General features: G+C 37.1%; 2 protein-coding genes across 5 annotated transcripts; both read right to left on the bottom strand.

The window, feature by feature from the left end:
* Positions 1 to 836: 836 nt before the first annotated feature.
* On the bottom strand, positions 837 to 8709 carry LOC131777694 (CUB domain-containing protein 2). 4 transcript variants are annotated; one of them, XM_066161905.1, is made up of 8 exons: positions 8686 to 8709; positions 8281 to 8416; positions 5008 to 5040; positions 4043 to 4423; positions 3085 to 3459; positions 2381 to 2875; positions 1983 to 2039; positions 837 to 1661 (listed from the first exon to the last, which is right to left on the bottom strand). In XM_066161905.1, exons 1-8 carry the CDS (start codon positions 8692 to 8694, stop codon positions 1591 to 1593), a joined length of 1557 nt encoding a protein of 518 aa, XP_066018002.1. In that variant the 5' UTR covers positions 8695 to 8709; the 3' UTR covers positions 837 to 1590. The 4 variants fall into 4 exon arrangements, with proteins under 4 accessions (XP_066018002.1, XP_066018003.1, XP_066018001.1 ...); XM_066161906.1 differs by lacking the exon at positions 8686 to 8709 and having other exon boundaries at positions 8281 to 8431; XM_066161904.1 differs by lacking the exons at positions 8281 to 8416; positions 8686 to 8709 and adding an exon at positions 7422 to 8153.
* A 1577-nt stretch (positions 8710 to 10286) lies between these two features.
* Positions 10287 to 26400, bottom strand: LOC131777729 (cubilin). Its single transcript, XM_066161716.1, has 13 exons — positions 26270 to 26400; positions 25777 to 25812; positions 23316 to 23702; positions 22620 to 22994; positions 21075 to 21527; positions 20358 to 20444; positions 19776 to 19839; positions 17552 to 17661; positions 14484 to 14516; positions 13955 to 14335; positions 13010 to 13384; positions 12390 to 12800; positions 10287 to 11726 (listed from the first exon to the last, which is right to left on the bottom strand). The coding sequence occupies exons 1-13, from the start codon at positions 26298 to 26300 to the stop codon at positions 11656 to 11658; spliced, it is 2814 nt and encodes a 937-aa protein (XP_066017813.1). The 5' UTR covers positions 26301 to 26400; the 3' UTR covers positions 10287 to 11655.
* Positions 26401 to 27424: the final 1024 nt, after the last annotated feature.

The raw sequence follows: 27424 nt of genomic DNA, 5'->3' as shown, positions 1-27424 counted from the left end.
CGTCGATGTTGAACGGCTGTGGCGTAGAAAGTCCCGTCCGTTCCATCTAGCTCAAGGAGTACGTTATTGGCTTTTAATCCTCGTCGCCAGTATGTTGTGTCGTCTAGACTCAGTCAAGTTACTTCTTTCATTGCTATTGCTCAACTGAACTTTATTAAAGAATCAACAAGCTATATTCACAATACAGTACTAGGAATCAGTAATACTACTTTTACATAGGAATGTACTTTTACAATCATGTACCGATCGTGTCTTACAGGATATAGCGTGACTATAGTAACGCTTAGATAACGCAATACACTACATCGTAAACATTTAATTTTGCCGTAAAGAACAATTATTAAGCAAAAGACCCCTTGCTTTACATGTGGAAGGGACCACGATCGATACCGGATTTTTCACCTTCTTTGTTTTTGTTTTCCTTTTATCCGGCATCAGGTGCAGTCTTTCCTCCATGTATTTAGTGTTTGAAATGAAACAACACAATGAAATCTATTATTTGCTTAGGGAAACGCTAATTCTTTCTTTCTTGACTCGAACTCAATTCATTTCCGACTTCTGAGGATAAGTTTGTGAAAAAAAAACCTCTTTGTTGATTAAATAACTGAAGGAGAGAAAGACTTGCAGTAAACAAGAGCTATAAACGAGGTTAGCGTTAGGTGACAAGCTGAATTTGATTGCGTGACACACAGACTGTTTAGGTATGTGCAACGAGCTATTATGCTCGGATGTAAAGTCACTCCTCACTATTCCCGCCATCATTGTCACGGATGTAATAAGGGAACCAACCATAAACGGAAATACAGAATTTCAATAATAGAACACATTTCAACCAGTATTAAAATCATGTTTAATGTTACATTTGATTTACAACCAAATCACATAAATTAAGATCACGTTGAAGTTTGCTTTCACTTTTACATGTACAATGCTACTATAAAAGCCAAATCTAGAGCATAACTATAGCTCACACTAATTTCAAACCACATGAGAATGTTTGTTCTTATCTTCCCTATAATATATTTCTGTGTTGGCTAATGGTACTGTGACATTTCCAGAAAAATCGAGGGAATCAGTAAAAATGGGTCAATCAAGATGCTCCACATGAAGCAATTATGTCTAATTTTTAATAATCAATTGACTGTAAGTGCAACCCCTACAAAAGTAGCCTGACATCTGTGACGATATTTCGTTTGTTTTACATGAACACTAATTTTACATGAACACTAATTTCTTGGAACAAACATTCTTTAGAAAGTATAAAGCAGGGTAGGAAAATTGATGTGAAGACCTGGAGCTGAGCAAAATTGAGAAAAAAAACCTCTTTTAGTTCGTTGGCTTCCTTATTAAGTGCCATTCACATCCCATTTAATTTCATAAGGGTCTTGCCCAGGGATCCACTCTAAACTAATTATATTTACAAGGGTTGTAGGGAAATCTGAAGATTACATAAGCAGGATTGACATTAGAATCCAGTAGGTGGCAGAAAACCACTGGCTGTCACACCACTTTGACAACCCTACATGAGGCAAAGAGCTTCCATCGAACCAGAACACATGATGGCCTGAAAGTGACAATGTCCCTTAAAGGCTAATAGAGGGATGCAGCTAGGGCAAGTATGGTGAGAATCAACAGGCCACCAGTCTTTGAGGCTCCAGCCCCTGCAAAAGGAAACACAAAAAAAAATAACTCTCTTGATCAAATAATGAATAAAGTGGTGCAATTTAGGTTTCTAAAGAAAATGAAGTGCTACATTGGTGAGGGGTGTTACATGAAAAGGTAGTTTAACCAATTGAGTTATGAATGTAAATAATGGTCACTCTAAAGAGTTTCTAAAGCAGACGTTTTGAGTACTGCTTCATTGCTTGGCTTTGTTCTTGCTTTTTGACCTTGCCGGCATGGACATTCTATATCGTTCAACAGTTAAAATGCTAAATTGAATTGGCCATGAGGTTGCAGCTTTGAGTTTACATACTACGTACCGCTTTTCTTTTGATATGGCTCAACAGACTTGGAAATTAGTTCTGGTGATGGATGACCTTAGAAACAAACATACGTTAAAAATTCAATATTGAAGAATTTCCAGTCATGAATATTGAAAACACCATGCAAAGGTTGGTGTAAGAAAATATTTATATGCACAGCAACTCTCAAATGAGAAACAAAAGGTATTGTTCCTCTTATGTCAGACAAACATGCACCTTTGTGATGAGAAAATGAAAGATATATATATATATTTAATATATATTTTCAAATTGCAACATTTTTGAAAACAGATATATATACATGTAAATATCTAAAGTATGATTGTGGACTTGTTAGCTTGGTCTTATTTGGACCATGAGACACAACATAAAAATCAAGATAAAGTAATAATTACTTGTTGGGGGTTCTGCTTGTTTAAATGTTGGTTTATCTGATGGTTTATCTGTTTGTTCATCTGTTGGTTTTGTTGTGACAGTTGTAGATGCATCACCCACATCTGTAGGTGGATCATCTGTCTCTGAGTATTGTACTTCAAAACCAGTACCACGATCATTACCAAAGCCAGATTCAAACTCCACAAACACGTTGTTACCGTGTGACACCTTCGTTTCCTTTGCAGATTCAGGACAGAAACGCCCCAGAGAAGGAGAGCTTTTTGAATCACCATCATAGATGTCCAGATGTGTGCACTGATCACATTGAGAAGAACATGTGCCAAAATTTAGATGGGTAAAATTCAACTTGACACGTTTCCCAGCAGCTACAGTGATCTTCCAGGTACAGGCTCGATTATTAGCTACATCTAGACCAGGAGGGACATCTGAGGGGTAACCAGGACTGCTGAACTTTCCATTTGAAGCTGTGAACAGGGTTGCTGCTTTAGGACAAACTGAAAAGGTGAAAAACAGTCAAAATGCTAAATTAACAAAATTTACACCAATATTGTGAGGACAATTCTATGCAGAAGGAGTGGCAAAACTCAACCCACACATGCCAACTTTAGGCTTGAGATTCCAAGGATGAACACAAATAACTAACTAAAGATAATGTGGACTTTATATCCCTTCTGATGCAAATAAGTCCATTCCTGATACTTACATCTCGGGTTGGATTCCAGGCGAGAGTAAACTGCTCTGAATCCCTTAAAAATGAATTTCGACAAGTTGTCTGAATGAAACTGCACCCTTAGACGATCCTTAAGTGAGTAGTACGTCACAGTTTCCTTGAGTTCTTTACATATTTTCTCACTTGGATTTCCTGAACTGTCAAAGCCATACTGGACATCCAAATAGTCACAATTGCATTGATTACATTGTGGAATGTTTGTGGAGTTCTCAATCTCAAGCTTGAGATGCTTTCCGTTGCTTGCAACAATATCCCACATGCAGTTCTGGTCATTTGGATAATATCTGGGATAAAATGGAGAGGTAATAACACCTGATGCATCACTCAAATTGGCCATTGCTGGACACACTAGGAGACAAGATTGATCCAAAACACATAAGTATTGAATATTGCTCTCAACAAATCATACCTACACTTTTCAATAACAAAAGACGATCCCATAATTATCCCCTTAGCCCCTTGGAGTGACTTCCATCTAATTTCCCCATTACAATATCACCCTTCACGTATACTGCACATTAAGGTCAGGAGAATATAGAAAAAAAAAAACTTAAGAAGCTCCTGATTGTCAAACAAATTCTCCTTGTCAACACCTTTGAGAATGTATACAGTACAGCATGGAGAATATGCATACTGATATTTGGCTGTACATCTGTAACATCTGTAGAAGATTAATAGCAATCAGTAGGATGTTTCTAGGAAGAGGAGGGTGCTGTAATTCAACAAGTTACTAAAGTTGAGGATATCACATCTCCCTCTGTGATAGCTTTCTGCTGCTTGAACAGAAAATTCCAAATTCAGTTCCCAATTACAGTTCTAAAAAAAAAAAGGGCCCTACACCATTAAACTCCTGCAAAAATTACAAGCTGCATATACACAGGGGTTTCATTTCTCCTTAGGAAAAGAAAACTTGAGATGTACAAGGACTTACACTTATCAGGGGAGATCGCCTCATAAGATGCATTAAATCCAATGACTCCATGCTGAGCTACTGTCTTCAATCTCACTTGAATGGTGTTTGTGGAAGTATACACAGGATTAGGAATAGACTGCCCACAGAGTTCAAATGGGTATCTTGCCTGTTCAGTTGATGCAACATCTGAGATACGAAGACGAGCCCCTTGTGCATTACTACAGTCAGTTTTTGTGTCACCTGGTGACAGTGAAAATGTGTGGAAAGTTATTTTCACCACAAATCCTTCTGGAACTGTGATATTCCAGAAACAAGTTGAGTCTCTTGGTGTCTCAGTGGGAAAATTAAAGCTTGAAAAAAGTCCAGAGGTTCCACTGATAACTTCTGGAGAGGCACATGCTGCAAAAAAAAAACAAACAAACAAACTTCAATAGCAGCAATAGCAGGATCTCATATATGTCATATATGTCAACTCTCCTGGATTATGCGTGAGTCTCCTGGATACAGTTTTTGTGTCACATGTTCCAAAATTCCAAAATCATCTGGCTTCTTATGCTTGTATTACAGTTTCTGGCTTCATTTTCTTATGTGATGCACGTTGTTCATTGCAGACAAAAAGAAGAGTTTCTTCCTTGTTACTCCTATATAAGTGAGAGTCTGATTGGATGAGTATTCAACCAATTGAAGTCCCTGACAGATAGATCCAGGTTTTTCCACAAAATTGGGGGGGGGGGGGGGGGGGGGGTAAGGGAGTCCAAATCAAATGAGAAATTCTCTGGGGGGGGGCGCGTCACATAATGGAAAATTCAGTTGGCGGAGTGCTGGTCAGAAAAGAATTCTCCAGATTTGAAATCTCCAGAGGTTGGCATCTATGGGATCTGACATTCAAGAAGATATTTATAATTTAATTCAGTGCTGAAATAATTAACAAATTGAATGTATAACCAAAACAATTTTTAAATCAATATAAAAATATCACTTACGATTACATGCTGCATGATGAACCATGATGATGACTGCAAAGGAAGTAAGACTTATGTCATGATTGGAAGACTAAAAGTACTTTTTTGCCTTGTTGAATCTTTTACTATCAAAGAGAAAGAAAGAGCTCTAAATCATGCTTTACAGAATACGGAGCAATAATGTTTCAGCTGAGTAAATCAGGAGTAATTTTTGCTCTAAAATCTCCCTTTGTAAATTTAAAGTCATGACTGTTTTTTTTAAAACCGAAATGGCTCCACATTCACATTGACAAAAAAAAGTACACCTTTGCCTACTTCAGTTTTCTTTTCAGCTGAAGGTGCACATATGAATTTGACAGCTTTTCTTTTTCCTTTTATCCTTTTAACAATGCTGTCTAAGTAACTTTGAATACTGTGTGATCAGAAAATGATGACTAGTAACGTTCAGGTTTGTTAAATTATCCAAATTAGGGTGAATGGCATTATTTGTAGTTAAAAGAACAACAATGAAAGTAAAGGGGGTTATATTTTCAGCCTCTTCACCACACTTACGTCATCTCAATTTCAAGAAAAAATTTTACAAATTGTTGCATATAAATGTAAGTTGAATTTCACACAGAGCTTTTTCTGAAAAATTATAAGGGCTTTCCAAGATAACTGGATTTTAGCTCAAATTAGTGTCCTGTGAATATTAGTCTTCAAAATATTCCGAGTTTGAGATGCCATAGTTTCTCCCCTGCTCTACAGAAATAGTGTGAAATTTAGTAAAATGGCTAAGATCATACTTAAAATTTGTTCTATGAAAAAAAAAAAAAAAGCTGTTGGATACAACTCAATTTAGAGCTCTTTCTCTACATAGTGTCATGTTGTGGCAGTGATATCAATTGTAAACTTAGCAACAACATAACATTGAAACAGCTAAATGTAATTTTTTTACAATTCATTCAGCAGTAAGACCTTATATCAAAAAAAAAAAAATCCCAAAGTTAAGAGAAATAGCGTAATAATTGTTGTTGCCATGCCACACCTACTATTTCAAACTTCAGTCCTAATTTAAGGGCTTTGAATATGGTCAGTGGGTGTGACAAAAACTGTTTCCAGAAGTCAACCATGTTCATGTGCCCATGCAAAATATGTGCAAGAGCCATCAGATCTCTCTTCAAACTTTTAATCAAAATTTTCACATAAGCTGGCAAATACTGAACTGAATTATATAAAACTGTTATAAACAGCTTTCTTTCTAGTGAGTGACCTTAATGCTCAGTGAGTTGACTGAAAAAGTAAGAAAATTGAACTATTAACGATGGTGACAGGACTGAGTGGAATCCAATTCAGTCTGTAATCATATGAATGATTCACAAAATTGGATTACCAACTGCAGCTGTATAGAATGATTACTGAAAAATAAAGCAGCTAATTCACCAATCACATTTGAGGAAATTGTAATGGTTATGATTAAGTCAAACATCACATCAGCAAAAATATCACATACCAAGGGAACATGTTCATGTGCATGAAGATGAGAAAATGTCTTCACAACAACCAACAAATACAAATACATGAGAGATGATAATATTGTTAATAATGTCATGGGAATTTAAAATTGCTATCTTAAATACTCACAAACATGAAAAGTTATTTTAATATTTAAATCAACGTTATCAGTATACTACCGTACTTAGGTCCTCTTGGAACACTTAACTATGTGACAATGTGGCCAGTGGTGATTAAGTTAAAGTTACCGCATAACTATATTTCCTCGCCAAAAACAAAATGTACATGATTAATATCATTACTTTCGCTTTTACACCACATATGTTAAAAGATAAACATAAACACAAATTCATGGCAGTGGGATAAACCGCAGCATTTATTGAATGGTAAAGTGTCTGCAGAGAGTTTTCATTTTCGACAGTCGACGAAAAGTACATGTGAGCCTCTTTACTGCATACGCCCTCCATAAGATATCTGGTTCAATTCACTAGCAGACGAAGCTCACGAGGTGCACTCGCATTCATGCGATCTCCTGTGCGTGCTGGAACCTGTAGGAATGGAGTCCGACGTGCCTTCGAATCGAAATCGCCCTTTCTTCAACAAAATCGCTCGTTTATATCCATGGTTCTTTTTTTGTGGGTGTGTGTGTGTGTGTGTGTGTGGCGTTTTACCGTATTTATTCGCCTATAAGCCGAGCGATTTTTCCAACAAATTAAACTGAGAACAGGTAAATTCTCGCCAAGGTAGGGGGTTCGGCTTATAGCCGAGTATTTTCGCCAAAAAAAATTTACGGGTGCTTAACAAGATTCGAAATTTGACAACATGAAAAACTGGCCAATCAGAAGCGGTCATTCCCACGGTTTGTGTAAACATTGCAACACGATCTGACAGATATCAGCTGATCGAAGCTTCTCATTGTTTTAAAGAAACGAAAGACTTACCTTGACTCCTCTGCTCTGAAAACCAGTCCAGTATTGTTTGATCCAATTCAGGATACTTTGGCGAAAAGCAGCCCATCGTCTTTCGCTTTGCTGACATTTTAAGCTCACCATTAAACAGGTTCGCTTGATCTTTTCGCCAGCGACGCACCATCGATTCACTGATTCCGTAATCTCTAGCGATCTAGAATGATCTATGTTTATTCATAACCTACTTTTTGGTTGCATGTTTTCCGAGATGGAAGCTCCTTTTGTTTTCGGTTTATGTTAATTCATCTCAGTTAACGACACGCGTGGAGTACTTTGCAATTATTAGGTCTCGGCTTATAGCCGAATGTTTTGTGTTTATTTTTTATTTCAATGCAACAGCTGCTGACATGAAAAAGTTTAGGGTCTCGGCTTATAGCCGAGATCGGCTTATAGGCGAATAAATACGGTAGGTGTTATTGTTAAAAGCATCATCAATAAAAACGACATTGGTTCGTACAGGGAAGTGGTCTTCGATTTCCGTCCGAAATTCCACAATGGAGATAAACAATCGCCATGACTTACGAAGCAGCGAAATTTACACCCAAGTAGTTGCTTACAAAGATGGATAATAAATAAACTAAGATTCGAAACGCCAAAGATATCTTGTACAAAGCTACCGTGGTAAAATTTCGGCACAGCCCCGTACTATTATAAAGCAGATCTGTTTTCCTAATGGCAATGTACTGTTTTTGTCATTGTTTTCTCTATCCAAGAACTGAATGCATAATGTAGTATGAGGCTGTGCAGAAACTTTACCGCTACCATGTCCAAATCTAATGCTTTTTTCGAGAGCTTATTTCGATATTAATGTAGTAAAAGTTGATATACTCACGGAAGACGTTTAAGGTGTGCATCGCGGAAGACATTTCGCCAAACCACAGGCAAACCACAGGCAAACCACAGGCAAACCACAGACAGTCAAACTCGCCAAACCACAGGCAGCCCAGTCTCCAACTAGAGATGATCATCTTACGAAATAACAAGCACGGCGAAATTACAAGACTTTGTATGAGAATATTTACGACTGCTCTAAGGAATAAAAAAATAAGTCAAATATTCTCACAAAAAATACCACACCTTATTTCCATAGTGCATTGCTTGTTATCTGACCGCTTACTACGTTTAGAAAGTCATCTATTTCAAGGTTGTCCAAAAAAGGTTTTCAAGGTTTAAATGGGTTTCCTTCAACGTAGTAATCGGTTTGATAACAAGCAACGCACTGCATGCAATGCTTTACCACAAACATAACGGCACGATGATCAACAGCGCCCAACCAGAACCAATTGCCTTCAGAGGCAAAAAATGCACGCTACATGATTTTTTGGAGAATCGGAATACGGAGATGAAAAGGAAGTGTTAGATTTTTACATCGGACTGCCTTCTCATGCAAGTAAGCCTTTCATGACGGCTTACATGAAGGTGGTGGATGTTCCACAGTACGAACACTTTGACGATAATGAATACCCAAGGTTCCTTTCCTACTTCCTGTACGGTGACGAGAAGGATCAAGGACGCTTTCTTGTTTCATATTCCAACTAAGAATCCTGATTTCCTCCAGGTAATTGTTTTCATGAGGAATAATTAAAAAAAACTTCCATTTTAACAAAATTTCTAGACGACACTGATGTTAGATAAACGGGTAAAGTCAGAAGGAGAGTGGAGTCTGGACTCCACCTTACCATTTGGACCCGTGGGCTTTGTTACTAATCTCCTAAAGCCGAAACTCTTATAGCAAACTGATTGACATAATGTAAAGTATTTAATACTGACTTGTCTTGCAGAGGAGTTGATTGTGCTTTACAAAGAGACACGAATGAACAGAACTATGAACAGAACTGTACGCAGTAGAAAATTCAAATTGACTTCAATTTGAATCGAACCACTTTGCCTGCGGTTACTGGTCGATTAAAGGCTGTCGTGTGCATTTTTTCCAACCAGTTTTCCGTTTTTTAATATACTTTCACTGACCACAGATTGTAAAACGGGACGACACTCCCAAAGGAGTGGCACCAAAGGCAATAAAGATCTGCTGTTGAAGAAAGCCATTTAGGTCTACTTGCCTGAGATCAGTAGATCCTGGCCAGAAGAACATAAAGAAGTGAAAGATCCGCTCAAGAATCATAAATACGAGATCACATTTGTTGGAATTGATGGCGAAGAAGTTGCTAATAAAGTGAAGATTGAAATGAAGGTGTGGTTTGATGGAGGTAAACTCAACAAGTGAAGGTTGCCAAGGTTGCTGTGTCTGTTAAGCAACTGAGCTTCTAACATAGTACATTAAGTTGTCTCAAATAACTGATGGAGTTTAAAACGACTTCTCGTAAACATTTAATTTTGCCGTAAAGAACAATTATTAAGCAAAAGACCCCTTGCTTTACAAGTGGAAGGGACCACGATCGATGCCGGATTTTTCACCCTCTTTGTCTTTTTACCGGCATCAGGTACAGTCTTTCCGCCGTGTGTTCAGTGTTTGAAATAAAACAACACAATGAAATCTATTATTTGCCTAGGGAAACGCTAATTCTTTCTTTCTTCGCTCGAACTCAATTCATTTCCAACTTCTGAGGATAAATTTAAGAAAAAAAAACCTCTTTGTTGATTGAATAACTAGAGGAGAAGAAGACTTGTTGTAGACAAGAGCCTTAAGCAAGGGTAGCGTTACGTGACACAGCTGAACTTGATTGCGTGACGCACAGACTGTTTTGGTATGTGCAACGAGCTTTTATGCTCGGATGTAAAGTCACTGCTCACTCTTCCCGCCATCGATGTCACGGATGTAATAAGGGAACCAACCATAAACGGAAATAATGAATTTTCAATAATAGAACCCATTTCAACCAGCATTAAAATCATGTTTAATATTACATTTGATTTACAACCAAATCAGGTAAAGTACGATCACGTTGAAGTTTGCTTTCACACGTACAATGCTTCTATAAAAGCCGAAGCTAGAGCATAAATATAGCTCACGCTCATTTTAAAACTACATGATATTGTTTGTTCATATCCTCCCCATAATATATTCCTGTGTTGGCTAATGGTACTGTGATATTTCCAGAAAAATCAATAGAGTAAAACTGGGTTAATCAAGATGCTCCACATGAAGCAATTATGTCTAATTTTAATAATCAATTGGGTGTAAATGCAACTCCTACAAAAGTAGCCTGACTTCTTTCCCTGTCTCTGACTAATCCATGGTAAAAAAAAAAAAAAATTAGAAAGAAGGTAATTCCTCACCTCATCATCTGCACAGTTACTAATAGTTCCAATTTATTACTTGTTAGACTTGTTTATTAAAGGGTACTTGAATATTTAAAAAAATCATATAAAATACATACTACTACTATAAAATTCACAAGCACATAAAAAATACCTTATCAAGTCATTGCATAGTTTTAAAATCATTATTATTGTTGTATATATAATTATCCTAATCATCATCATTTACAACATCATTTACAACAATATCATCATGACACTCTTCTGCTGCATAATATTACTTCATTATCAAGTAGACAGAGGATGAGGAGAAAATGCAAACCAAGGGAGGGAAGGGAGATTGTTTAACACTACTTTCTTGGAACAAACATTCCATAGAAAGTATGGAGCAGGTAAGGAAAATTGATGTGAAGACCTGGAGCTGAGCAAAATTGAGAAAAAAAACCTCTTTCAGTTTAATAGGCTTCCCTATTAAGTGCCATTCACATCCCATTTAATTTCATAAGGGTCTTGCCCAGGGATCCACTCTTAACCAATTATATTTACAAGGGTTGTAGGGAAATCTGAAGATTAAATAAGCAGGATTGACATTAGAATCCAGTAGGTGGCAGAAAACCACTGGCTGTCACACCACTTTGTGCCAGCTACTTTGTGAATTGTGATCAAAGACAGTTAAATACATATTCTTTAAACTTATTCCAACATCAATTTATGGCAAAAAAAATTACCCCAATAAAATTATGTTGTAGACTACTAGAAGTCACCTCTCCGAGAGCTTCAAATCTCAATTTTTTCCCAGGTTAACACATAACTTTTGCTTTGTAACATGCCATGCTTCTTTTGTAGGCATGTTGTACTTCAATTCAGCCATCTTCTCAGTACAGATCATGCATCTCTTAAATTTTCTAATGATAACCCTACATGAGGCAAAGAGCTTCCTTTGATCCAGAACACATGATGGTCTGAAAGTGACAATGTCCCTTACAGGCTAATAAAGGGAAGCAGCTAGGGCAAGCATGGTGGGAATCAACAGGCCACCAGTCTTCATGGCTCCGGCCCCTACAAAAGGAAACACTCTCTTGATCAAATAATGAATAAAGTGGTGCAATGTAGGTTTCTAAAGAAACTGAGGTGCTACATTGGTGAGGGGTGTTACAAGAGAACGTAATTTTATCAATTGAGTTGTGAATGTAAATTAGTCACTCTAAAGAGTTTCTAAAACTTTGTTCTTGCTTTTTGACCTTGCCGGCATTGTATATTGTTCTTGAAACAGTTAAAATGCTAAATTGAATTGGCCATGAGGTTGCAGCTTTGAGTTTACACATTACAGCTTTTCTTTAGACATGGCTCAACAGACTTGGAAATTAATTCTGGTGATAGATGACCTAAGAAGCAAACATACGCTCAAAATTCAATATTGAAGAATTTCCCAGTCATGGATATTGAAAACACCATGCAAAGGCTGGTGTAAGACAATGCTAATATGCACAGCAACTCTCAAATAAATGAGAAACAAAAGGTATTGTTCCTTTGATAGGAAATAAACAGGCACCTTTGTGATGAGAAAACAGAAGATATATACATTTAATATATATTTCATATCCAATGTTTTTGGAAACCGGTATATAAATATATAATGTATGACTGTGGACTTATAGGCTTCAGTGGTCTTATTTGGACCATGAAGACACAACATAAAAATCAAGTAAAAGTGATAATTACTTGTTGGGGGTTCTGTTTTGTTTGGATCATCTGTAGTCTCCGAGTATTGTACTTCAAAACCAGTACCACGATCATTACCAAAGCCAGATTCAAACTCCACAAACATTTGGTTACCACTTGACACCTTCACTTCCTTTGCAGATTCAGGACAGAAACGCCCCAGAGAAGGAGAGCTTTTTGAATCACCATCATAGATGTCCAGATGTGTGCACTGATCACATTGAGAAGAACATGTGCCAAAATTTAGATGGGTAAAATTCAACTTGACACGTTTCCCAGCAGCTACAGTGATCTTCCAGGTACAGGCTCGATTATTAGCTACATCTAGACCAGGAGGGACATCTGAGGGGTAACCAGGACTGCTGAACTTTCCATTTGAAGCTGTGAACAGGGTTGCTGCTTTAGGACAAACTGAAAAGGTGAAAAACAGTCAAAATGCTAAATTAACAAAATTTACACCAATATTGTGAGGACAATTCTATGCAGAAGGAGTGGCAAAACTCAACCCACACATGCCAACTTTAGGCTTGAGATTCCAAGGATGAACACAAATAACTAACTAAAGATAATGTGGACTTTATATCCCTTCTGATGCAAATAAGTCCATTCCTGATACTTACATCTCGGGTTGGATTCCAGGCGAGAGTAAACTGCTCTGAATCCCTTAAAAAGGAATTTCGACAAGTTGTCTGAATGAAACTGCACCCTTAGACGATCCTTAAGTGAGTAGTACGTCACAGTTTCCGTGAGTTCTTTACATATTTTCTCACTTGGATTTCCTGAACTGTCAAAGCCATACTGGATATCCAAATAGTCACAATTGCATTGATTACATTGTTGAATGTTTGTGGTCTTCTCAATCTCAAGCTTGAGATGCTTTCCATTGCTTGCAACAATATCCCACATGCAGTTCTGGTCATCTGGATAATATCTGGGATAAAATGGAGAGGTAATAACACCTGATGCATCACTCAAATTGGCCATTGCTGGACACACTAGGAGACAAGATTGATCCAAAACACATTAGTATTGAATATTGCTCTCAACAAATCATGCATACATTTTTCAATAACAAAAGACGATCCCATCATTATCCCTTTGGCCCATTGGAGTGACTTACATCTGATTTGCCCATCCACCTTCATGTATACTGCACATTAAGGTCAGGACAATAAAGGAAAATGATCACCAACTTAAGAAGCTCCTGATTATCAAACAAATTCTCCTTGCCAACACCTTCGAAAATGTATACAGTACAGCATGGAGAATATGCATACTGTTATTTGGCTGTACATCTGTAACATCTGTAGAGGATTAATTGCAATCAGTAGGATGTTTCTAGGAAGAGGAGGGTACTGAAATTCAACAAGTTATTAAAGTTGAAGATATCACTTCTCCCTCCTTGATAGTTTTCTGCTGCTTGAACAGAAAATTCCAAAATCAGTTCCCAACAGCTCCAAAAAAATGGCCAAACCATCAAACTCCTGCAAAAATTACAAGCTGCATATACACAGGGGTTTCATTTCTCCTTAGGAAAAGAAAACTTGAGATGTACAAGGACTTACACTTATCAGGGGAGATCGCCTCATAAGATGCATTAAATCCAATGACTCCATGCTGAGCTACTGTCTTCAATCTCACTTGAATGGTGTTTGTGGAAGTATACACAGGACTAGGAATAGACTGTCCACAGAGCTCAAAGGGGTCTCTTGCCTGTTCAGTTGATGCAACATCTGAGATACGAAGACGAGCCCCTTGTGCATTAGTACAGTCAGTATTTTTGTCAGCTGGTGACAGTGAAAAGGCATGGAAAGTTATTTTCACCACAAATCCTTCTGGAACTGTGATATTCCAGAAACAAGTTGAGCCTGCTGGTGTCTCGGTGGGAAAATTAAGGCTTGAAAAAAGTCCAGAGGTTCCACTGATAACTTCTGGAGAGGCACATGCTGCGAACAAAAAACAAACTTCAATAGCAGCAATAGCAGGTTCTGACCTTCAAAAAGATGTTTATCATTTAATTCAGTGCTGATAAAATTAACACAATACATAAACAAAACAATTTTAAATTTTAATCAATATAAAAATATCACTTACGATTACATGCTGCATGATGAACCATGATGATGACTGCAAAAGAAGTAAGACTTATGTCATGATTGGAAGACTAAAAGTACTTTTTTGCCTTGTTGCATCTTTTATTATCGAACAGAAAGAAAGAGCTATACATCATGTTTTACAAAATACCAAGCAACAACATTTCATCTGAAAAATTTTCAGATATTAATGGGCCACTGTGCTGAATTTCAAACCAGTTCCTTGTACTGACGAGGAACCACAGCCTGGTAAATTTGGAGTACTTTTTGCTCTAAAATCTCCCTTCATAAATTTAAAGTTATGTCTGTTTTTTTTTTTAAATGCAAAATGGCTCTACATTCACATGAAACAATGTGAATCACATCGACCCTTTAACTTCCAAAAGTGATTAACATACAACTTCTCCTTATCATATCCAAACATTATCCATGAAACAGGTGGTGAGAATATTCAAACTCATCAGGTACAAGACATAAACCTTGATCAAACACCAAATTCTAGTAACCAATTTACAAGGAAATGTATTGCAGCTAGAGGGGAGAATTGACAATCAGATCTTGGGAGTTAAAGGGTTAAGACACCAAGAAATAGTACACCTTTGCCTACTTCAGCTTTGTGTTCAGCTGAATATACACATATGAATTTGACAGCTTTCCTTTTTCCTTTTGTCCTTCTATCAATTTGAATAATGTTTGTGAAAACTGACAAATAGTAACACTCAGGTTTGTTAAATTATTCAAATTAGGGTGAATGGCATTATTTGTAGTTAAAAGAACAACAATGAAAGTAAAGGGGGTTATAGTTTCAGCCTCTTCACCACACTTACGTCATCTCAATTTCAAGAAAAAATGATACAAACTGTTGCATATATGCAATATGTATGTTGAATTTCACGCAGAGCTTTTTTTGGTAGTGTGAAATAATAGTGTGAAATTTAGTAAAATGATTAAGATCATATTAAAAATTTGTTCTTTGAAAAAAAATTGAAACTGTTGGATAGAACTCAATTCAGAGCTCTTTCTCTCCATAGTATCATTTCATGGCAGTTATATTAATTGTAAACTTAGCAACAACATAACATTGAAACAGCAAAGTGTAATTTTTTACAATATATTCAGCAGCAAGGCCTTATCTAAAAAAAAAAAATTACAAAGTTAAGAGAAAATATATCAAGGAATTTTCATCACCATTTCCAAAAAATATTTCTGAAGATTTCCTGTAACATTAGTGTAATAATAGTTGTTGCCATGCCAAACTTCAGTCCTTAAAGTGCTTTTAATATGGTCAGTGGGTGTGACAAAAACTGTTTCCAGAAGTCAACCATGTTCATGTGCCCAAAATGTGCATATGAGCTGTCAGATCTCTCTTCTAATTTTAATCAAATTTTTCACATAAGCTGGTATATACTGAACTGAATTATGTAAAACTGTTATAAACAGCTTTTTCCTAGTGAGTGACCTTGATGCTCAGTGAATTGACTAAAAAAGTAGGAAAATTGAACCATTAATGATGGTGATAGGACTGAGTGGAATCCAATTCAGTCTTTAATGATGAGTGATTCACAAAATTGGATGACCACAAAGCCAGAGTCTAATTGCAGCTGGACATAATGATTAGTGAATATTGGCAGAAACAGCTCAATATAATTTATTACAATTCATTCAGCAGTAAGGCCTTATCTCAAAAAAAATTCCCAAAATCCCATTCCTTTTGAGTGCTTTGAATATAGTCAGTAGGTGAGACAAAAAACTGTTTCCAGAAGTCAACCATGTTCATGTGCCCATAATGTGTGTATGAGCTGTCAGATCTCTCTTTAAACTTTTAATCAAAATTTTCACATAAGCTGGCAAATACTGAACTGAATTAAGCAAAACTGTTATAAACAGCTTTCTTTCTAGTGAGTGACCTTGATGCTCAGTGAATTGACTAAAAAAGTAAGAAAATTGAACTATTAATGATGGTGATAGGACCGAGTAGAATCCAATTCAGTCTGTAATCATATGAGTGATTTACAAAATTGGATGATTGCAAAGCCAAAGTCCAATAGCAACTGTACAGAATGGTTTGTGAAAAATAAAGCAGCAAATGCACCAATCACATTTAAGGAAATTGTAATGGTTATGATTAAGTCACACTACACATCAGCAAAAATATCACATACCAAGGGAACACATGTTCATGTGCATGGAGATCAAAAAGTGTCTTCACAACAACCAACAAATTACATAGGAGATAATAATATTGTTAATGATGTCATAGAATTACAGATTGCTATCTTAAATACTCACAAACATGAACTCAGGAAAAAGTTAAGTTTTTTTAAAATTTAAATTAACGTTATCAGTAAACTACCCTACTCAGGACCTGTTGGAACACTGAACTATGCAACAAAATACCCCAACAAAACGTGGTGATTAAGTTTAAGTTACTGGATAACTGTATTTCCTTGCAAAAAATAAAACGTACATGATTAATATCACAACTTTCGTTTATACACCACATATTTTATACGATCAACATAACACAAATTCATCGCAAAGGGATAAACCGCAGCATTTATTGAATGGTAAAGAGCCTGCTGAGAGTACATTTGAGCCTCTCTATTACATACGCCCTCCATAAGATATCTAGTTCAATTCACTGATGGCCGAAGCTCACCAAGTACACTCGCAATCACGCGATTTCCTGTGCGCTTTGGAACCTGTGGGAGTGGATTACAACGTGCCTTCGACTCGAAATCGCCCTTTTTTCAACAAAATCGTTCGTTTATATCCATGGTTGTTTTTTTGCGTGTGTGAAGCGTTCTAGGTGTTATTGTTAAAAGCATCATCAATCACAAGGACATTGGTACGTGCAGGAGAGCGATCTTCGATTTTCGTCCGAAATCCCACAATAGAGAACAATCGCCAACGAAATTTACACCCAAGTAGTTGGTTACAACGTTGCATGATAAATTAACCAAGATTCGAAACGCCAAAGGTATCTTATACAAAGCTAACGCGTTAAAATCTTATGCTTATTTTAAGAGCTGATTTCGATATAAATCCAGTAAAAGTTGATATACTCACGGAACACGTTTGAGACGTGCATCAAAGACATTCTGCTGAACCAAACAAACGGAGTCTTGCCAACCAAAACCTGGAACTGTATCGTTTCTGAAAGAACGAAAAGCTCTCTTCTCTATTTGTTCGAATCAATTTATTCCACCTTGGAAACTAGAACAATATTTATCGATTCTGACGAATGAGTTTGCATAAATAGGGATGACTCGACACCCAGATATTCCCACAGATGAGTACGCACAGCTGTGCAACCGCCTAATCATATGCGCCTTCAAGAGTGGCTTAGCTACCGCTCGATAATCCAAATCGCAGCAGTCGTATGGACAAAGTTGAAGTATTTGCAACATTTTAATTGAGCATTTGTTGATTTTACCTAGGTCTTCGATTTCAGTACATACCTTGATTTGCACTAGCAATCACTTTCAGCACACGATTTTGATCATTCCTCGTAATTTTGCGCAGACTGTTCGTCCTTTCACCTAACTTGGAAAATGGTGCCTTACCGACGTGAACGGCAACTTCACGTCTTACTCATGTGTGTAGCAGCTATCGGAAATGAGAAGAATGGGCCGCCAGAAAGAGAGGCCAGAGGGTAAACTGAGAAGAAGGGAGGCGGCTGTCAGACAAATCAACAATTCGATATCTACTTTTTTTCTATAAAAAAAGATCTCTTTCCGCTATGAACCTGTATTTAGTCACCACAACAAATCGCAATCCCTAATCCTTCAAATTCCATGGCACCGCGTAATACTGTGTCATCTTGCTGTTTAGCTATTCGTGTCAATGATCTTCTGCCGTAAGAATCCCTCTTTCTTTTGGGTTCACTCCGGCTCATCCGTTTCGTTTATTCCTAACCTGCCCGCAAGCGACCATTCAAGATTTCATGTTCTCTAAAGTGAATATAACCTTAACGAAGCTGAAAAAGCTTCACTTTGTCAACACCTTGATCCTAAAACGAAACTTCATTGACAGGACCCAAAATAATTTGCCAAAACACCCAGGTAAACTTTATTTCCAGTATTTCAACTGGTAAATTTTAAAAATTATGTCTGCTTGATCTTAAATAAATACAAAACTGCCGCAGCAACAAATGTTACCTAGAATATACTAGTAAGAAATTTTAAAGTAAACCTCTTTAGAAATTTGACTACTACGAAATTTTAGATCTTCTGAGATCGTTCTTACATAACTCTTGTAAATAAAAGTAAATTAAACTATATTTACTAAGTAATACATATGCCACGCAAGTGCCTACAGCTAATTGCCATTCACTCTACAGTACTATTTGCCAAATTATTAACGAGTTCCTCACAACGTTGTGACAACCGAAGATCCAACCATTGTGGTTGGTTGGTTTGATTCCTCACAGGATCTACATACTTTGGCTTAAGATCTACATGATGAATTACTCTCAACGACAATTCTTAAGGAATTTAAGAGTGCTGTAAGAGTGCCACATTTGTAATGTAAAGGCAGTCTTCTAAGATTTTCCAACAGTTATAAATTTTAAGAGTTAGGAATGTTTACTCAATAAAAGTAGCTAGAAAGCTATAACAACATTCTCTAGACATCAGATGGCCAAATGGCTCGAAATACTGAGTAAAATACCACATTTTTTCAAGCAGATAAAGTTCACCAATAACTCAGCCAATTTTCACAGCATTTTCTTATGAACAACTTTAGACACCTCTCAGGTTAAAGCGCATGGTCGCCATCAAAATATTAATCAGTCGTACCTCTGCTCAGCGGTCATTCACGAGATTGGCGGAGTGATCGCTTAACACAAGTTGATGGCTCACACAGTTTTAAGAAACAATAAAAAACGCCATTTTATGCCATGGGTGGTTCCGCTCTAAGTGACCATTCAATACAGGTGCAAGACAGCGCAAACAGGATAAACGGACTCAGCAACGGGTGAGCACGACCATTTAATAAGGCTGACCGCTTATTAGAAGAGAAAACTACCGTGTTTAAGGGAACACAAAATTCAGAACCTTGACAACCGACCACTTAATAAAGTGTGACCGCTGAACGCTTAATACACGTTCGACTGCGAGAGCAAGCTGTTTGAAGTTTAGTGACTAATAAATAAAGAGACTTTGCAACTTCATACCTTTTTAGGAAAAAAAAAATTGCCAGACATTAAGAAAAGGAGAAAACAGAGCACTTCATAGGCGGTACTTTCTCTCTAAAAATGTTCATAGGTTAACTTTTCCCTCAATTGTCAGACTTTTGCTTAAGGCTCTCCATCTCAGGTTGGGGAACATCTTCATTTTTCTGTTTTTTCCATTTACCTGTTGAAAGAATTGTAAACATCGTATTTAGTCGGTAAAAGAGACAAAAATAAAATTATCACCTTTCATTGACATGGGTAATAGAGCAAGTTTCCAGTTGGAATAACATCGTGAAATGACAGGCAAGAAAAAAAAGGAAAGTCGGTAAAAATTGTTGACATTCTGACACTTTCTTCTCCTCCCTTTCCTATGGCGTTACGAGTATCCTATCCAAAGAGGAAATTCTTGAGGGCCTTGCATATCTGTTTATCGACTGATCTCTTCATTTCACACGAGTGTTTTGAGTACGGTCCCCTCTTTTTCAGTAGTACTGAAAAAGAGGGGACTCCAAAACACTGTGGCAGCGTCTTGTCTCAGACCTCTTGAGTCCAGCACACTCGCTACCAGGTGCCAATGATTTCATCCCACAGGGACAATTATAAATAGATCTCATCACAACAGCTGATTATAAATGTAGACCTTGACAGTTACTTTGCAAACAAACAGATCTGGAAAAGTAATCTGTGAATAAAACTTACGATAGTACTTGAAAGCTGCTATCACCATTGTAATTAATACTGGTACTGCCACTGAGATCCCCACAATGGCGCCTGGGCTCAGGCCGCCTGAAAATTGATACACATTTCTTTGTTATATGATCCACACCCATTAAAGGACTGTTGGAAATCTGCATATTGCGTGTTTGATTTTTTAAAAAGTTGTTGAAATGTACCCATGTAAGACCTTCACATTTGATTCCTGGATGATACTGTACAAGTGACCAAGACAGAATTTCTCCTTACAATATCAATACAATATCAAGCAGGTAGGTGATGAGAATAGAGAAGAATATCAATTATGGGATTATTAGTTGATCCAATACCAAATTCTCTGAACTAACATCATAAGAATTGTATGGCAGATAGTAAGGAGAATTACCAATTAGATCTTGGGAGTGAAAGGGTTAAAGGATTAAATAATGTGGAGTGCAACCTCATCGCCTAACTGAGATGTGAACTCATCATGATTACCCTCCTTAATTTGCTGCTGGCCATTTTTACTCCAAGTTTGAGAGAGTTATTGGGGAAGTAGAATGTCTTGCCTAAGAAAGCAACTCAATGACCTGGTTAGGTCTTGAACCCAGAGCATAAAACACAAAGTCTGTCTTGCTCTGAGTAGAATGCTACTGTATGACATCCTTAACAGACCCATGGAAAAATAAGTGGATTTGTAGTGTATGTGTCAGTTCAGCTTACCAATAGCGGGTATTGGTCCTGGCGTCAATCTTGGTGTTGATCCTGGTGTTGACCCTGGTGTTGACCCTGGTGTTGACCCTGGTGTTGTTTGAGTGGACGCAACTGAATAGGATGCCTCAAATCCACGATTAACATCAGTACCAGCATGAAACATTACAAACATTTGATTTCCACTGGAAGTTGTGTTTGGCAAAAGTGAATTCTGACAGAAACGCCCCAGTAAAGTTGAGCTTGTGGAATTTCCATCATAAAGCTCCACATAGGAGCAATGACTAGAATTGCAATTTGCACATGAACTAAGGAAAAAATAAGTAAATGCCAACTTCACGGATTCACCAGCTGAAACGGTTATGATCCATGAACAATTCCTTGATGCAGTATAGTTACCTACTGGAAAATTGGTGCTGCTGATCTTTCCACTATCATAGAGAGAAATTGGCTCTTTAGGACAAACTGCAAGTTTTAAGGAAAAAAAGAATCATTTCATGAAAATGAAAAGAAAAAAGTTAATTTCATCCTCTAAGTCAACCTCTCTCTCTGTCCCCCACTGCTACACCCTATTAAATTACTGAGAAGCAGTTTTGGTGGAAATTAATGTCTGAATTGATGAGGTACAGAATGGTTTAACAGAAATCCCCAAAAAATTAAAGGACATGAAATATAATTGACTAACTCATTAACGTATTGACCATAAGTGGCTGAGTCACTTGCCCAGTAACTCAGCCACTAATTTCCTGAAAGCAGGAAGCATGCACTTACCAGTTTTACAAATAAAGGTGGTAAGTTTCTAAAGAAACTGTGGTGCTGTGGGGGCTGGAGAGTATAACAGGGTAATTTGGTATTATCAACTGAGTTGGTAACATAAATTGACCACCATAAAGAGTTTCAAAGCTGGCACTTCAAGTGTTACCCTTCATGACATTTGCTCTGACTAAGAGCTAATGCTCAAAACATCAGCTTTGAAACCCTTTATGGTGACCAATTTACGTTATCAACTCAGTCTTAAATACCAAACAACCAAGTGATATTCTTAGTCAGTTACAGAAATTAGACTCAACCTCGCATGGCATGATTTGAGGGTTAGGGTAAGTCAGTAATTTCAGTACCATACTGACAAGGATGGCAAAACCAGACAACAAGGGCTAACACTTCAAACGTCAACTTAGAAACTATTTACAGCAGCCAATTTATGTTATTAACTCTGTTGATACTACTAATTTACCCTAACAAGTATAAGTTGTATTGACTCATTGAACAGTAAATTTAACTCTGTGAAGGGCAACTACACAATTTACCAATTAAAACACACAATACAGAATTTACTGAAAAAAATTAAGACTGCAAGATTACTATGCACATCTGAAATAAATCAGGAATAGTTAAATGAGTTATGATCCTCACACAAAAGGCATGGAGATGCAAGCAAACCAAAAAACCATCTTTCTGACAAAGACCATATTTTGTAAATTGATTGTGCCAAATGTATTGAATAAATTTATTTATGGTACGTGTTAAAACTTTCTCTGATTTTTATCTACTACCTACTTGGAGGACTGTGGTTCAACAGCTTGTAAGTTGCCTCAAATCCATCATAATCCATGTTTGTATCATCCGACACAAACACCACCCTCAAGCTTTCGCGCAGTGAATAAAACTTTACAGGAGGAAACCTTGGTGTACCACATAGTTTTCCAGGCAGCACTTCATCACTGAAGCTATTCTGAACCTCCATATGATCACACGAGCAAGCAGCGCCACCACAACGTTGAAGATTATAGTCTGGTATTGTGAGCTCAACATGGTATCCTTGTTTCCCTATTATCTTCCAGCTACATGTCTGGTTGAATGGATAGTTTCTTGGATTAAAGGGAGAGGAAAAAGAACCTGATGTTTCATCAAGGATCATATCTGTTGGGCACACTGGAAAGAGTAACAAAAATTGTATCAGGCTTTGAAAACTGTTCTAGTTTTGATTTTACACTCCAATGTGGTCAACTGGTTGATTTTCAATACGGCCTACAGCTCATTTTCCGTATGTTGATGGGTTTCAACTTAAATAAGTGTAATGTACATATTTTAATACATTCAATTATTTCTTCTACAGACTATAGCTGTTCATAGTTTGTCTACTTCATTATTTTCAGGTTATACTCAACAAAATTCTTGCTTAGTTCAATAGGGTACATGCTCAGTACACTTCTATGCTTCATTCATAAACTACTATAGAAGAAAAGCTCTTACGTGAATCTCCATCTATTGCCTCAAAGGTTGCATTGAACCCTTTGTTTACAGGGCCGGTGTGAGATTCAAATCTCACTTGAATGAAATTTCCCTCGGAGTACACAGGAGAGGGAAGCTTTTGACCACAGATCTTTAAGTCATTGGATTTTCCTCCATGAGAAGCAACATTTGTGATAAAGACTCGGGCACTATCTGCTGCCGCTCCAGCACAGTCATCATTTTCACCTGCTACCAGGGTAAAGTTCAAGAAGGTCAGTTTGATGATTTTCATACTGGGCACAGTGATATTCCAGGTACAAATCCTGTTTGCATCATAGTTGTTGGGAAAATTGGGGCTGGAAATGTTACCACTTGAGGCATCAATGGATTCTCCAGCAGGGGTGCAAGCTGAAAAAAAGAGCATCTTTTACTCATTCTTTTGATTTCTTGTTACAGAAGAATGAGTTGAGTTTTCATAAGTTTTTATTTATTACCAGGGTAAATTTCAAGAAGGTCACTTTTATGATTTTGCATGCCTATGGGTAACATGATATTCAAAGTACAAGCACTGCCCTGTGCAAAGCTGTTGGGAAATTAGGGCTGGAAAAGTAATCAATAGAATCAGCTAAGAGTCCAGAGGTAAAAACTGCAATTACAAGGAATTATTTGAAAAAAGACATTGTCAATTATCAATAATTAAGTCTATATTTATAGAGAGCAAGGCATCCAAATCTTACTGAAAACCCTTTAACTGCCTGAAGAGATTAACAATTAATTCCTCCCTACAATATCCATACATTGTTCTGCAAACAGGTTTTGAAAATACTCAAACTTATCAGGAAGTTGTTACTTTGATCAAATTCTCAAAACTAATTTACAAGAAAATGCATAGCAACTAGGGGAGAGAAGATTTTCAGAACTTTAAATATAAAATTGGAATGATTTATACCAACAGTACATCTCAGAAGTACTTGGCTCAAAATTCAAGCAAAAAGCACTTAAAAAAAAAACATGCACATGCTTGCAATTTTTCCAAACCCACACAAAAAGACATTTTTTAAAAGTTAACCATTATAACTAAGTAAAATGTATAAAAAGTACAAACAAAGCAAAACTGCTGTTATGAAAGCAGTATTTCCTGAAATGTCGCATGTAACATTTGTATTCAGCTTCACAGTAAAATAATTATGTCAATTATTCACACTCCTATGTCAGAAAGTAAATGCTATTAATGTTTTTTTTACTGTCATGACATATTAAAAATGATCAGACTATATTTTATGGAACAATGACAATGTGGTTTTCAATTTTTGCAATTGATGGGCGTGCTTTGCCTCTGCATAGCTATGATAAGCTATCTCGTATTTTTTCATGTATATTATTAATACCTAATCATGTGATTTCAAGTGCAAGTTGGAATAAATAAACACTTTTAAATTTTTGCAATTTTGTAATATTACGTATACAAACAAGTGCATCAGTGCAAGTTATAACATAGCGTGTAAATTGGCCTAATCAAATTCAATTGCGCGAGCGTGCTTCGTATTCCTATTGTGCACGCTAATGGCGTTAGCAAACAAATCCCTCAAGAATTTTGTTTTCAATCAGAAAGTAAAGTTCATTTACACGCATGAATTCACCTGTCAGTTTTTTGACCATGCAATTAAGGGTGCGTTCCTTTGGGAGAATCCGGATCAGGATTTCTGACCTGTGGCGTTCCTTTCGAGCAAATCCATTTTCTGATCAGTGATCTATCAAATCCACTCTGGACAAGTATTCATCGGATTACTAATCTGTGTGATCTAAAGACGGACCATTGGATCACTGGATCACTGATCCAACGCGTTCCTTTGGGCGAAGGATCCGAAATTAATCATTTTGCCCAGCGGTGCTCAATTTCAAACTTGTACTTACTTCATATATTGAACTGAAAGATTGTTGGCAATCGCTCCACAAATTCTGCGAGAAACACGAAATAAATCGATTTTGTAATTTTGAATCGATTAGCCACTGATCGCAGGCATTCAGGGTACCCAAGTATCCATATCGTAATTAATACTTGCTTCTATTTTAATTCCATCGTTTGAGTTTACCATGAAAAAATGTGCTTCTAATGAATAATGCGTGCTAAAAGCCCGTGCAGTTAGACGGGCTATCCAGGGAAGTGCTTAATAACCAATGTGCATACTCCCAAAGGAACGCACCCTAAAACTCCGTTACGGCTACGCCTCGAGCAACTCTTATGCATCTTTCGTGCTCTCCAAACTTCCCGCGTGCTTTATATCTCGATGAACGCACGCTGACGTATGAACCAAATGCTTAGTGCTCGAGCATGTTAACCAATTCATGGCTCCATTTTTCATGGTTTCGTACTTTCAACTATATCTGTCCATTACCATGTCATATCTGATGATCATAAAGCATCCTTGGGAAACAAAAATTGCCTAAATAATAGTAAATGCCGTCGACTAACAGTACTTACCATCAGATGAGTTCACCAGGCGAAGAAGTGAGATAACTGTGAGTAGGAATTGGAAAACATGTTAATTTTTACATTGTTAAATTTAAAGTTAGCCCTGACCCTGTGTTGATTTCAACACAAGGAGATGCTTAGGTTTAAACAGTGCTCGAAATACAAAGATTGAAAAAAGAAAAATTCGCTCAAAATTCTGCGAAGCAGTATCGAGACCGCAATATGTGTAAGCACATACATGTCGCATGAACATAATTTTGGTAAGATGAACAGCTAAATCAACTTTAAAGTCTTTCGTTTTCAGAGGGGAAGACTGAAAATCAAGTAGCCCTTTGCCAAAAGTACTGAACGATATCACAACAATATGCGGTAACCATATTTCTCCTCTGTTATTGTCCATCGGTATATCCCACATTTGAAATCAGAGCCATTGTTGTTAAGTCACGTTTCTCTAAGACTATTGTATCTTTTGGTCACGAAAAATTCAGCTCCATATACTCACAAAAAAATTGCAATACCCATATGGAATTCATGTTGCTTTTCTGCGTGCTCTGAAACGAAAGAAACGTTGAAATAGTCAACCACAGAGACGACGAAAGCCCACACGAAAACAAGTGCGATCCTGTCGACGAAAATAGCAATGATATAATCTTTCGACCTCAGTCTACTTCATGCACATGGCACGCGGTTTCTGCATAACTTTGAATTCTATTACCTCTTTCTTGTGCCACCAGTCTAAATCTTTTTTTATTATTATTCTCCAACCGACAGAATTCATTACCCAACGGACCTTGTTCTCAAACTGAACTAAGTGGAAATCACATGATAATATTTTTCGATTATATTCAAATTTGCCGCCATTTCCACAATATGCCTCTGCCGGCTGGACTTTGCTGATGCGAGTTCTTGTATGTATGCAATCGTGCATAACAGTCACAAGAGTGATATTCAGCAAGTACTTTCACCAAGCCTCAAGCCCTGAAGGTGGCTTGAAAAAAAAAAGGCTTTTCCTTTGTAGCGGGAGCGAGGAAGGGAAAAATATTGAACGTCCGATTAATTTTATTTTACATATTTATAATGTTTACGGTCCTTACGCAACGTATGGAGTCCCGAAACTCTTAAAAATATTGTGTATTGCAAAACATATTTACATTAAATTCGTCAGACGGAAGTTTTGCCGGATCACATTCACCACTCAAAGTATTCAATCTATTCAGGAGAAGGCTTGTAACCAAAACAAGAGCTGAAAACAATAGCCCTTGCTATCTTCAACTCGAAGTGTACTGATACTTGCTGGGTAACATAAATTACAGAACGACAGAGAAAACCGGTCATTCAAAAACTGCAAAATGCAGACTGCAGACTGGGTACAAAATTCAGACTAGGTACAAAATGCAGACCGCAGACTGGGTGCAAAATGCTCACTGAGAATTTGAACTGTTATTACGTCTGATTCGTGATAACATGTCATCTGACGACTTACCGAGTGTCACGCAATCGCTTTTCCGCGATTATCTTTTACGATCATTTTCTCAGTCGTGGAACATTCCTTGCCCGTTTCTTGATATCTTGTTTTTAACAAAGCGGCCACAATCGTTCTCGCCTTCATATAGTCTTCTCACTTCATGCACGAGATGTAAGTATTGAATAATTTTTA

Source organism: Pocillopora verrucosa, chromosome 14 (genome assembly GCF_036669915.1).
Source record: "Pocillopora verrucosa isolate sample1 chromosome 14, ASM3666991v2, whole genome shotgun sequence".
In the NCBI taxonomy this organism is placed as follows: Eukaryota; Metazoa; Cnidaria; class Anthozoa; order Scleractinia; family Pocilloporidae; genus Pocillopora; species Pocillopora verrucosa.
The sequence above is the reverse complement of the archived record's forward strand: the minus strand, read 5'-3'. Positions and strand labels throughout refer to the sequence as shown.